Raw genomic sequence first — 13,487 nt, forward strand, 5'->3', positions numbered from 1 at the left:
ATATTGTTTATTATCATGTATGTTATTGTTGGACACAATGATAACTAATATTTTATGTTGCTTTAGATTATTTTTTACGTTATTGTGTATGATATATATATCCTGTACATCCACATTTTTTCTAAAATCGCTGGTGTTGCACAAATTTTTATCTGATAATATATTTTCATTTTTATATTTACATTGCTATTATTAGTATATGATATATTTATAATTTCATTTTTTTTAAATTTACATAGTTATTATAATGAGAAATTGACCACATACTCAGTCACTCTTCATATACTATGGGGCGCAAAGAGCAAAATGAAAGAAAACGAATATCAGCAGCTAAAACGTGTCAATCTCTATATGGATGGTGTACAAAAAAACAAACTGAAAATCATAATCAATCTCTCAATGAAAATGCACCAAATAATAATACCGCAATTTCTAAACAACATGATTCTATTGATAGTCCTCCCGCTAAAATATCTCGTACTACCAAACAATCAGATTCTAAACCTCTCGCTTTCACCAATGATGTTGGTAAAATATTGAATGCTACAATGAATTATGAAGAATTGAGTATGGAGATGAGGACACTCGATGATAGTTAAAAGTTCTTTCTCTTGAATAATCACTTCAAGCCACCTATAGAATATATTTTTCCGTCACAATTTCTTCACAAATGTCAGCGTCAATTCAAGGCAAGATACTTGACGGATTACAAATGGATGGTATACAGTCCATTATTGAATGGCGCATACTGCATCCATTGTTCGGTAATGATTCCTATCTCCAAAAGACAGAACTTGGGAATATTCGTAAATAAACCATTTACCGCGTTTCATAAGTTAGACGAGAAGGCAAAACAGCATCAAACAAAAATAAGCCACCGCGATGTAATGATTTTGTCAGAGACGTTTTGTAATTCAATCAAGAAGCCAAATGAAAACATTGATACTCGTTTTGATGAAGAAAGAAAGATTAACATAGAAAGGAATCGACATATTGTAAAAACAATAGCTGAGGCAATCTTTTTCTCCGTAAGACAGTGCATTGCTCTGAGAGGTGATCAAGAAACATTGTCGGCATCTGATAATTCGATAAAATACAACCAGGGTAACTTTTTGGCAGCGCTCCAAATTATTGCAAAGCATGATGAAATTCTACATAAGCATCTTTCCCATATTGGTATCAGTAATCGAAATGCAAAATACACCTCTCCGCGATTTCAAAACGAAATTATAACAATTATTGGATACGATATCATCTGTAGTGACTTGATTAAAGAAATAAAAGCTGCTACGTTCTACAGTATTCTTGCAGACGAGGTGGCTAGCCATAATCGTGAGGAACATGCATTTTGCATGAGATTTGTTGATCAAAACAAAGACATTCGTGAAGAATTTTCATCTTTTCTCCATGTTCCAAGAATCGCCGGAGAAGTCATTGCTAGCACCGTGATTCAATTTCTGCAAGACGTCAATCTCGATTTAAAAAACATTGGTGGTCAAGGATACGATGGAGTTGCAAATATGTCCAGTGATAATGTAGGTGTTCAGAGAAAGATAAAGAATGAGTCTCCAAAAGCTGTATATGTCCACTGCAGTGGACATTGCCTTAATCTTGTTATAGCCCGTTCGTGTTCTCTTCCAAATACAAGAGATACCATTGCAAAACTGAAGAACTGTTGTCTGTTTTACCTTGCCAGTCCAAAGCGCAAAAGTCTTCTGCAATCAATCATCATGAAGGCATTACCAGACATTTCCAAACCCAGAAAAAGTCTCATTGACCTATGTAGAACAAGGTGGTCTTCACGGCATGACTCATACAGACATTTTTATCAAGCAACCTGCTACGTAATTATTGCTCTGGAATATATTGCGTATGGTGCGAACAAAGATGCATGCGGAGAAGATTTCACAAATGTTACATAGGATACAACATCCAGAGACAATACCAATTCACTGCTGACAAGTCTTACGTCTTTTGACTTTATTATAAGTTTCTTGACTATGTACCAATTCCTGTCACATTTGGAAGGAATAACTGCGAAATTACAAGGCCGCACTGAGGACATTATTATTGCATACCATGAAATTGCTGAGGTGAAATCTGTTTATAAAGACATTTTAAGAAAATGGACAAAGAATTTTCGCGTGTCTACACCCAAGCTGAACGAATCGCACGTTCTGTCAACACCGAACCAACAAAGCCAAGGACTGTTGGAAGTCAAATAATGCGCAACAATGCTCCTGTGATTAATCCTGAGGAGTATGATCAACGAAATCTTGCCATTCCATTCCTTAACCACATAAACTCAGAGTTGGAGAGTCAATTTTTTGACCTTTCCATCCTCTCCTCTAAACTGTTGGGGCTTGTACCATCTACTCTCTGTGAAGAGGGAGGAGCATCTCTTCAAAATGTTGTCGAATTTTATGCAGAAGACTTACCTTCTGCTGATTTGTTTCCCCAAGAGTTGTTTTGATGGAAGCATTGTTTCCAAAACAAACATCCGGAAGAATGTCCATCAACTGCAGCAAGCATTAAAAGAATGCGACTAAGAGTTATTCCCAAACATTTTCACTCTTCTAAAAATTTATTGTTCAATCCCAGCGACCGTTGCGAATGCGAACGTAGTGCTAGTGCATTGCGTAGGCTCCATACATATTCGAGAGCAAGTATGAAGCAAGAATGACTCTCTGCACTGGCATTAATGAGTATCCACTATGGTAAAGTCATCGACGAAGAGAAAATTGTTGATATATTTTCACAAAAATATCCTCGGCGTCTACAATTACGATCTGTTTTGACTGAAATTATTTGACTTCACACAAATTCAGTGTCGGTGCTTATTAAGCTTGTGTGTTATTATAAAGTTTATATTTGTGTATTATTTTGGAAGCAATATATTTGATATGTAGTAAAAATGGTCCAATTTTTTCAAATTTCGCACCCTCCCACGAAAAATCCTGCGTACGGGCCTGAGTTCCACTTGTAATAATTTTATGTGTTAAATATTTTCTTGTCTTCTACTTTCTGCATTAAATGATGTGCATCTTTTTCAATTCCAGGTATTATAATTTACTCACCTGAATTGTAAGCAATTGTGTGAACAAGCGTTTCTTTATCTTTTTTATCATCAACTCCGATAACTTTTAATTGAAAAACCTCTTTACTACTATAAATATCAAGTTTTTCTTCTATTCTAAACTTCTCACTAAAAACTTTCTTTTCTGTAATGATATTAGTTCTTTCAACAGCTGTTACTATGCCATAATCAATGAGCAATCCTGTACTTAAATGAGCAGCGGCATTGTTACTAATTCCATAACGTATTGCTGCTTTTGCAAAGTTAGGCAAGTGTTTTTTATTATATAAAGTAGACATCTCTTCATAAAAATCTGGATCATTGTTACTTTCACCGTTATCACAATCATTATCATCAGAACAAGGATAATCACACCAAACAAAAATTAATTATATTTGAATTAAACAATATACTTGCAGTTATATATATATAAGATATTAGTTGCGCTAGCCCAATAGCACTTGTTAAACCAATTTAAGTACCAATTTAAGACACTTCTTTCTAAATATTTAAATGTACTTACGAATCACTTATAAAAATATACATATGTCTATTTACCACTAAATTCGATTTTTCAAGACTTTCCACACAAGACTCTTGTTTATTTAATGTTCCAATTACTTGTTTATTCTTTAATTTGATTAGTCCTTTTTAATCAATTTTGCCGATCTGAAATGACCCTTTTCCACCCTTTTTCAGCGCTTTGGTCTTTTAGGTGCTCTCTTTCATTCGCTGGTACCTAAATAAAGTAAATAGTAAACACTACTAATAAAGTATTTTTTGCTGTAATGTATATTTCTCTCGAGTATCAAGGAGAATTTGGAGTTCACTTTTCTTTAGAGCTCAACAAGTTTAATGCTTATTTGAGAAACAATTTGCTGATCAGTTACTTTTTTTGGCAGTGAGTTGTTTATTGAGTTTGTAACTAAACTGTATAATTAGTTTAAATGTGGTAAGGTTGCTAACAGGAAGATCATTTGGTAGTCCGGCAAACCGAGAACTTGTGCAGCGATTTCTACTTATAAGGGACTTGGTAACTTTTTCCATTTTACTATCTATTTAAAAACAAGATTCAGTTACATATTTTAAAATACAATATTTTATTTCTTATTTAGCTACAGTTACATCAATGCATTTAATATAAATTGTAGATACTGTAAATTATTATTATAATTAAAAATAAAATTATTGATAATAATTAAAAAATATAATAATATAATGTAATTATAATATTACTTTTATAAATTATAAATCTTTTGCTGATACAATACAGCAAGAAATGTATTACTAAACATAAATACATGTCTAAATAGTATTTATGTTTAGTATTTTAAATTTTTTATGTTTAGTAAATATCTTTATTTTAAAGTTTAAAAATTTAAAATAAAGATATTTACTAAACATAAAAACTATAAAAACTACTGATTATAAAATATTGTCACATAATTATGCATATAGTATGTATATATAGTATGTATATATATATATATATATATATATATATATATATATATATATATATATATATATATATATATATATATATATATATATATATATATATATATATATATATATATATATATATATATATATATATATATATATATATATATATATATATATATATGTATATATATATATATATACTCTTTGGTGCCTAATAGATGTTCCCCCCCTCCCCCGCTAAGTAAGTTTTCAAAAATTTTACACCCAGGACATTCTTATTCCAACCCCCCGGGTATTAAATTTTAGAAAAAATTCCATCCAAGACAAGACAATTTTTTATCAAAATTTTTGTTTTCACTACTTACTTACGTTACGTAATATCATTCATTCAAAAAACTTTGTTTTAAAAAAAAGAACGTTCTATTTTCTTCTTTCTATCGTTACGTCAAATAGAAATTTTCTTCTTTCTATCGTCTAGAGAGAAACTTATTTGAACTGGACTTCTGTTGATATTTCTTCTTTGGACTTTAGTACTTCTTTGTTATATATTTCCTTTTTTTCGAACACTAATATATATGTTAATAATTAAAAAAAAAACATTACTTAGTTATTGCTTTAAGTATTTAAAAAAACTCGAAATTTTCCAACCCTTCCCCCCCCCTCCCCCGTTTATTCCAGCCCCCCTGCTTATTAAGTTTTAGTGATATTTCCCACCCCCCTTCCTCCGCTTATTCCAAGCCCCTCTCCCTTCCTTCTATTAGGCACCAAAGAGTATATATGAATATTGTCTGCTACGAAAATTGTTGGCAATATATAACAAAGTTAAACTTTTTTTTAATAAAAAAAAAAATTACTACTATTATGGTGGCTTGTTTAATACATCATTTGTATACAAGTTTATCGTTTTACGTTTGCGTACAGCGCGCTATAAACATTATTAGTTAAACTTGTAGTATTTTTTTTTATATAAAAAAAAACATATAAAATACTTCGCCCTAATCAATAAACCATTTTAATTAAAAAATAGTTACACCATTATTCTTAGTTTTTGTTACAGAACTTTCCACATCTATATCAATTTTAAATGGTAAAAATGGAATTGCCCTAATCTTCAGTTAGGTTAAAAAAACTTATTTAATTTTATATACAAATCTTATAAGGTATTAAAGTATAAACTATAGTTTACTTTTTTAATACTTGCGACAAAATAAGCAATAGCAAAAAAATATACAATAAAAAAGTTATTAGATTGTTTAACAAAAGGTTAACGAATGGTAACTTCCTTGTGAAAAGAGATATTTTATAATGGTTTAACTGTTTGTTTATATCTGGATTTTTCCATTCAATTAACAAACTTTCTTTAATCTTAAGTTCAAATTTCTTGGATGCAAAATCCAATATCGAAAAACAGTTATTATTATAATTATTAGAGAATTAGCATGGAGATGTTTGTAAATGTGTGAGGGTTTGTCTCACCTGTAGTGTTCAATTATTCGTGTTTTAAGGTGGAGAGAAGTTTTGCCTATATCCCTTTAACAACTATCGGACAACGGTATCCCACATGTTCGATATGGTGTATTGATTAAGTTTTAAAAAATTTGATTAAGTTTTTAAAAAATATTGATTAACTCTATCCCAGATAGCAACCTTACATTGGACCAATGCATGATGATGCGTTGCCCAACGTTGAAATTCGATGTTAGCACTTGAAATTAACTGGATAGGGGAAAAATGGGAAACACAGTTTTTGTTCATTGGCATTGAGCAATGTCGGAACAAAAGCATTTTGCTCCAATTTTAGGGCAGCTAAAGCAACAAATCATGAAATAAAAAGTGTTACTATGAACTGGTTTTGCTATGCCAAAGCTTGAAACAGTGGCAGGGCGCATAGTTGGCTGCCAACAATGGGCCAATGTTGGGCCAATAAGTTTGAGCTATTTGGGCTGGTGTCCCGCTGGTTGATAAGTGTTGATTTAATATACATACATGCATAAATATGTACATAAATACATTCACACACAGATATGTATATATATATATATATATATATTTATATATATATATATATATATATATATATATATATTATATATATATATATATATATATATATATATATATATATATATATATATATATATATATATATATATATATGTATATATATATATATATATATATATATATATATATATATATATATATATATATATATATATATACATACACATGTATATATATATATACACACACATATATATATATATATATATATTATATATATATATATATATATATATATATATATATATATATATATATATATACAGGCCCGTAGGAACAAAAGTTATATTTGGGGGGGGGGGCAGTACTACCTCAAAATAGTTTTAATTAAGGAACATTTTTTTTTTAGTCAGTTAATTTTTTCAAAATTATTTATTTGAAAAATTATTGGTAGGGGGGTAGAGGAGGCAAATGCCCCTGACATTACCCCCCCCCCCTCGGTTTCTACGGGCCTGATTGCACGCGGTCATTGGAGAAAGATCTCTTGGGCGAGTTAAAACTTTTTACCTTTTGGAAATTAATTATCATTTATTAGTTTAAAAATATTACATAAACAATCATATTAAGATAGATAATCATCGTTAAGATCATATTATTATTGAAGTAAGCATAGAAAATTGTTGTATATAACATTTTTATTAGATATAAAGTAGAAAGCATCACTTCTTTTAATTTTTTAAATCGTTTACATTTTGATTGTTTTAGTTTTTCTTTTAGTAGTTTTGTTTTAATTGAGCTTATACTTTATTTTTTAGAAGGTAAATAGGGGTATGGATGAGGCATAATTATTTTTTATGCAGCAAAAAAGTTATACTGATGCTATTTCCATAAAATTGGTTACTACTACTTTGAAATTTCTGTGATGCTATTAACTATTTTTGTTCTTTTTGAGAAAATTTACAAAAATAAATTAAAATTTTGTGCCAACTCTGACATGGCATGTCACATGTTATTGTATGTAAAGGTTAAATTTTGTTATGAGGATTACAGTTCTTATGAAAAAAAAATGAAGGTAAAGAGTATTGTTTGTATATATATATATATTCTGTTTACTTTGAATCTTTTTAAATTTTCTCGCGTCATTTTAAAATTTTTGTTTGCACATGTTTATTGTTTACATATATGCCTTTTTGAACAGTATGTGTATGTGGTAATATGTGCTTTATAATTGTTTTATCAATGTGTTTTTATAATAATGTAAAGTGTTTTTTTATTGTTTGTTTGTGTTTTAATATGTGTAATATAATTGTTTTATAAATGTTTTTTAATATATATATAAGGTTAAATATATGTCGTATTTATAGTTGGTACAAATGTTTATATTATGTTGTTTCCATGTTTTCAAAGAGCTGTGACTTGGTCAACGTGTAGAGCAAGATTTGACAACCTTGCCAGCCAAGTGATGTACTTATAAAAGAGGGTTACACGACAATGTTTAGTGTCAAACTGTTACTGCTTTAGGACTAGGTGTTTTCAAGCCTTTATTATTAATTATTATGAAAATACATAATAATGTATTTTAATAACATTTTGCGTAATGTTGTTATTTATATTCTGTTATATATGAATGTTATGTTACTTAAGTTATATTATATGCATATTATATTAACTTATGTGTGTGCTATAGTTGTGTGTTGTTGCTGTGATGTTGTTGTTTTGTTATCTTTTGAGTTGATAGATATTTCGCTTACCTTCACGCTGTTGTCTATTGTTAAAAATGATAAATAGGTAATTTTGCTATTGAAAATCACTGCTTTTATTCATTCACTAAAACCAAGACAAACTATTTTGCCATATATACAATTTGTTTTATCTTAATTTGATTTTTTGTCTTTAGGGCTGTTTATTACATGATTTTGCTGTAAATATTTTGGAATGATGTACCAGCATAAATTATTTTCTAAAAGCTAACATTAAATAATAATAATTAACAATACTATTAAATATTATTAAGAAATACTATTATAGATTATAATTATTTAGGAGAAATGAATTATATTTTTCAGCATTGTGATGCTAAGAAATTTCATGATGAAACACATTTTTTATGCTGCCATAATGAAAAGGTAGTTTTGTCGCAAACTTCATTATTTTCACAAGACTTACAAGATTTTTTTCAAGGAAATTATGCAAATAGAAATGCGAATATGAATTTTTTTAAATATATTAGAAATTATAATGCCTGTCTTTCTTTTGCTCCATTTAAAGCTAATGTAGTTTAACCCATGAATCATGGGCCGCCAAATCAAGATGTTCCACCGACATATTGTCAACTATACATCTATGATCCACTTGCAGCAGTGAATTTTAGAATGCAACAACGTGGTAATGATCTTTGCTTAAATGATTTAATGTTTCGATTGCAAACTATTATTAGTGAAGTGAACTTGGTTGAAGTGGAAGATGAAGAAATTCATCAAGCAGCTATAGAAGGTCGCTCAGTATCAGTTGTAAAAATGTCTTTACCTAAAGGGCAAGACAGACGTTGCTATAATCATCCTTCAAATAATAAAGCTGCAGTTGTATTTGTTGGTGAAGATGGTGCACCACCTGCTTCCAGGGAAGTTGATATTTACCCAAGAGGTCATCCTCTTAAAACTATATCAAGTATGTCTGCCTACTTAGATCCTAAGGTTTATCCTCTATTTTTTTCCAAGAGGCTACATTGGTTAGAAATCATGTTGCATTATCTCAGTTTTACAATTATAAACTTTTAGTCAGACAATATTTTTCTTCACTCTTTTATCGCAAAAAAATGTTTCAGCAATATGCTGTTGATGCGTATGTTAAAATTGAAGGCCAGTGCCTTGCTTTCATCAGAAACAACCGAAACAAACTTTGAAGCGAGCAGTATGATGCCTTACACGAACATGTAAACAACCTTGGAAATTATCATAATGTTAGACCAGGACGTGTTTTAGTTTCGCCATCAACTTATGTAGGAAGTCCTAGAGCTTTAAAAAAAAACTTTGAAGATGCTATTTTTATTAAAATAACATTTTTCACATGCTTAACCCTTTTTAATTTACTCTTTTTTTTTTTTTTTAATGTTTTTAGCATCCTCTTCATCCTGTAAAAATGGTGAGGTTATGCTTTATATTTTGATTAAATAAAATTGCAAATATGTATAATTTTTATTATATTCTTCTATTTGTAATTTTTGAGTCATTAACATTTGAGAGCTTTTGTGATTTTAGGTTCGTTAACATTTGAGCCCTACAGAAATTTTCGCTTCCAACACCCAAGTGCTCTCTCGGAGAGGTCCTTCAATAAGTGGTGTAGTAATAGTGGTACGGATTAGCCCTCCTTTAAATGGAGGGCTCATCCATACCGGGGTGTTAGGAGACACCGAAGAAAAACAGCAACCAAAAGGTTGTAAATGTCTTCTATCAGTGATATTTATAACTTTTTTGTTCCCGCTTTTTCTTCGGTGATTTTTTTAATTTTTATTTTTTTAATTTTTTAATTTTTGTTTAATTTGCCTTTTTTTTTTAAATAATATATTATGCTGTATATTTGATTTGTTTTGGTCTTTTTAATTAAAATTTTAATTGTTTTTTCACCAATTCAACTTAAGTATAGTTAAATTGATTCATTATCCAATTATCATAATATAATGATGCTACATTCTATTGTTAAAAATAATTAATTAGTAGTTTAATTTATTGAACTCACTGCTTTTAAAATTTACTATAAGCCAAGACAATATATTTAGCTATAGTAATGTTTATTATAGCTATAGCTATAGTAATGTTTATAGTTTGGCTCCTTGAAGCATTTTTTATTTTGCATTTTAGTTAAAAAGTTTTAAATCTATTATGATGTCTTTTAAATTAAACTAAAGTTTACTAAGAGCCAACAGGTACAAGGTAAAATTTTTTCAAAGTTTTTTTTTTTTATGTCTACTTTGTTATTGAAATGGTGAAATTGAATTGAGTTGAACTAAATTGATTTTAATTGAATTGAATTGAATTGATTTTAATTGAATTGAATTAAACTAAATTGAATTGGTGAAAAAACTTATGTTACAATTTTTATTTTAGGTTTGTCATATGACCCATTAATGAAATATAAAAGATCAAAGTTTACATATTTTTTCAAATTCTTTATAAACATGTTTAATTTGAAATAGGGATGGCGATCCCGGGATCCCGGGATATCGAAATCGCGGGATTCCGTACAAATTGTTCGTCCCGAAAATCTCGGGAATAATCTCCGAAATTTCCTGGGATTTCGGGATTGTCTTAAAAAAAGTAAAAGTACAAAAAGTCAGCTTAATTTGTTTTTAAGAAATTTAGACATAAAATGTAAATATAGGCTTTGGAATTGTAGCTGCTTGGTTTTGTAGCTGTTTATCCTCTTTGCAATGTTTTCTTTTTAGTCTCCCTCTTTCTGCACTTTATCGAAAGTGCTAACTAAAAACATTATTGCTTATTTGCAATATTATACTATATTACATTTTTTATATGTTTAATTGTACATATTTTGTACGATTAAACATATAAAAAATGTTATATAGTGTAATATTAAAACTAATATATTATTAAAAATAAATAAAATTTCAGCACTTGCTAATTTGAAGATTAAACATTTTTAATAAAAGAAATACCTTTTTATTTTGAATTTTCTTATTTATTCTAATTGCAATGTTTGCGTGATTTTAATTTCATTTTTATGTCGACTCAATTTAATTACAAATATGTGCGCAAATTACAAAAGTTTAATTAATGAAATTATCAAAATATAGAAGGTTTATTAAACTACAAAAGTTTACTTAACGTCTGTTTAACTGATAAAGTTATCCAAATACATAAGGTTTATTAAATAAACTTTAATTATTGTTATGTTAAGTAGAAATTGTTTTTGAAAAGAAAGATTATATCCGAGATTCAAATGGTTCATTGTTAATTAATGAAACATCTGAAGTTAAAATAAGGCATCAAATTATTGGTTATAACAAAAAACGTCAGGAAAATTGTAAAAATGTTTAAAAGGTTCCCAAACAGAAATAAAAATTGTTTACAAAAGTACGTAAAAATTGAGATTAGAAAGATCATCCATTCAATCATGGATTGCAAAATCCGATGTAGCAGCATAAATGAGATCTTAAAATTTAAAAAATTATTGTGCTCAAAAAGATACTTCTAGATTTAGAGTTGGATTCCAACATCAATGATTCAATCAAGATGAACGAGAAAGAATATAGAATGATATCTGATGTAGTAGTAGTAGTACTTTTACTCCCAATAAAGCAACAGTGGTAGCACTTGCTCAACAAGACGCAACTTTAATTTTTTCTGACAATGCATAAAAGTTTATGCTGACAAAAATAAATGAACAGCAATCTGAAATCGGAAAACAATTGAATAATGCTTTGAGTCATCGAACTTAAGAGTGGAGAACATCGTTAAGGAGCTTAGTATATTTCGTGGCCAGGTTACTTTATAAAAAATTCCAGAAGTTTTTCTACCAAATACAAGTATCAAAAATAAAAAAATTATGATAAACCTGATAAAGTGTTTATACTCGGCAAATATAATAACAGCAGCAGGCTTGAGTAATGTCAAAACAGTTAAAATAAACAAATTAAATGAAGTGATGGAAAAAAGATCGGCAGCAATACGAACACAAATTATATAAAGGTAAAAAATAACTTATCAAATTCAAAAAGAAATACTGTTATTTGTAGTATATTTTAGTAGTGACCTTAAAAAAAATATGATTATATAGTACCTTAAAAAAATACACTTTAAAAAAAATATGATTATATATGACTATACACCTTTTAAATATGACTATACACCTTAAAATGATTAAATATGACTATACACCTTAAAAAAAAATGATTATATATTATCTATACGGCCAACAAGTATGAATTCCGAAAAAGCATTCTCAGTTTTCATGTTGAGAAAATCAAATATGATTAAACGATGAAATGATTGACACTTTGATTTTTGAGGGTAGTACTTTCAAAAACAAATATAACTCATGTATATTCATGCATGTTCATATTATTTTTAGTTATTATTTTTATTTATACTGTGTTATCATTTTCAAGTATTGTCTTATAATTTAAATTACTTAGGTTCGTTAATGAATGAAGTACTTTATTTATATCATAATTAAATTAATCACTTTTAAGTATTTGATAAGTACTTAAAACGTTAGTTCTTATTATGCTTCTCTTTCTACAATTGCGTTTTTTTCTATTTATTCTTGGGATATATATACCAGGATTTCCCATGGACAACTTTTTCAATCCCGAAATTCCGAGATTGAAAATTTCCAGGATTTTTGCCATCCCTAATTCGCGAGGTTAGAATTATTTTGTTCTAACTCCATGTTTTTCCGAACTGAGAAAATCAAATTCAAAGTTTTAAAAGGACCTGTAGACCATTTAAACATAAAAGACGTAAACGAATTAGATTCATATTAATTTCCCATACTTGCTACCACAGTTTAAAAGTAAATACTTCAAAAGATATAATGTGCAGGTATCTTATCTTAGGTGAATTACCACACCCTGATTTGGAAATAGAACAATATAATACACACTTATTTTATAAAATACAATATTATTTTGTTCTATCTCCATTTTTTATATAAAAATATAATACAAATTAGTATTTTGTATATATATTGTATATATTGTAGCAAGGTAAAGAACTGTTTGGCATATCTCTGCTTTATTGGAATAAAATCTTACTTTAACTAGTAAAAAAACTTTATAAATGAAATATTTATAAAGTTTAATTATCTAAAGTATGTACCAAGGTTTTTACAAAAAAATAAAAATTTGGTTGAAATAAGCTCCAAGAACATATTATCCAAAATACATTTCACAGTGAAATAAATTTCAAAGATTAAATTCAGCAAGGTAAGCACATCTGGTTAA

At 28.5% G+C, this 13,487-nt stretch overlaps 1 protein-coding gene across 1 annotated transcript; it reads left to right on the forward strand.

The window, feature by feature from the left end:
* The first annotated feature begins 887 nt into the window (after positions 1-887).
* Positions 888-1,922, forward strand: LOC136078409 (zinc finger MYM-type protein 1-like). Its single transcript, XM_065794181.1, has one exon. The coding sequence runs from the start codon at positions 888-890 to the stop codon at positions 1,920-1,922; it is 1,035 nt and encodes a 344-aa protein (XP_065650253.1).
* Positions 1,923-13,487: the final 11,565 nt, after the last annotated feature.

This window comes from Hydra vulgaris, chromosome 03 (assembly GCF_038396675.1).
Source record: "Hydra vulgaris chromosome 03, alternate assembly HydraT2T_AEP".
NCBI lineage: Eukaryota > Metazoa > Cnidaria > Hydrozoa > Anthoathecata > Hydridae > Hydra > Hydra vulgaris.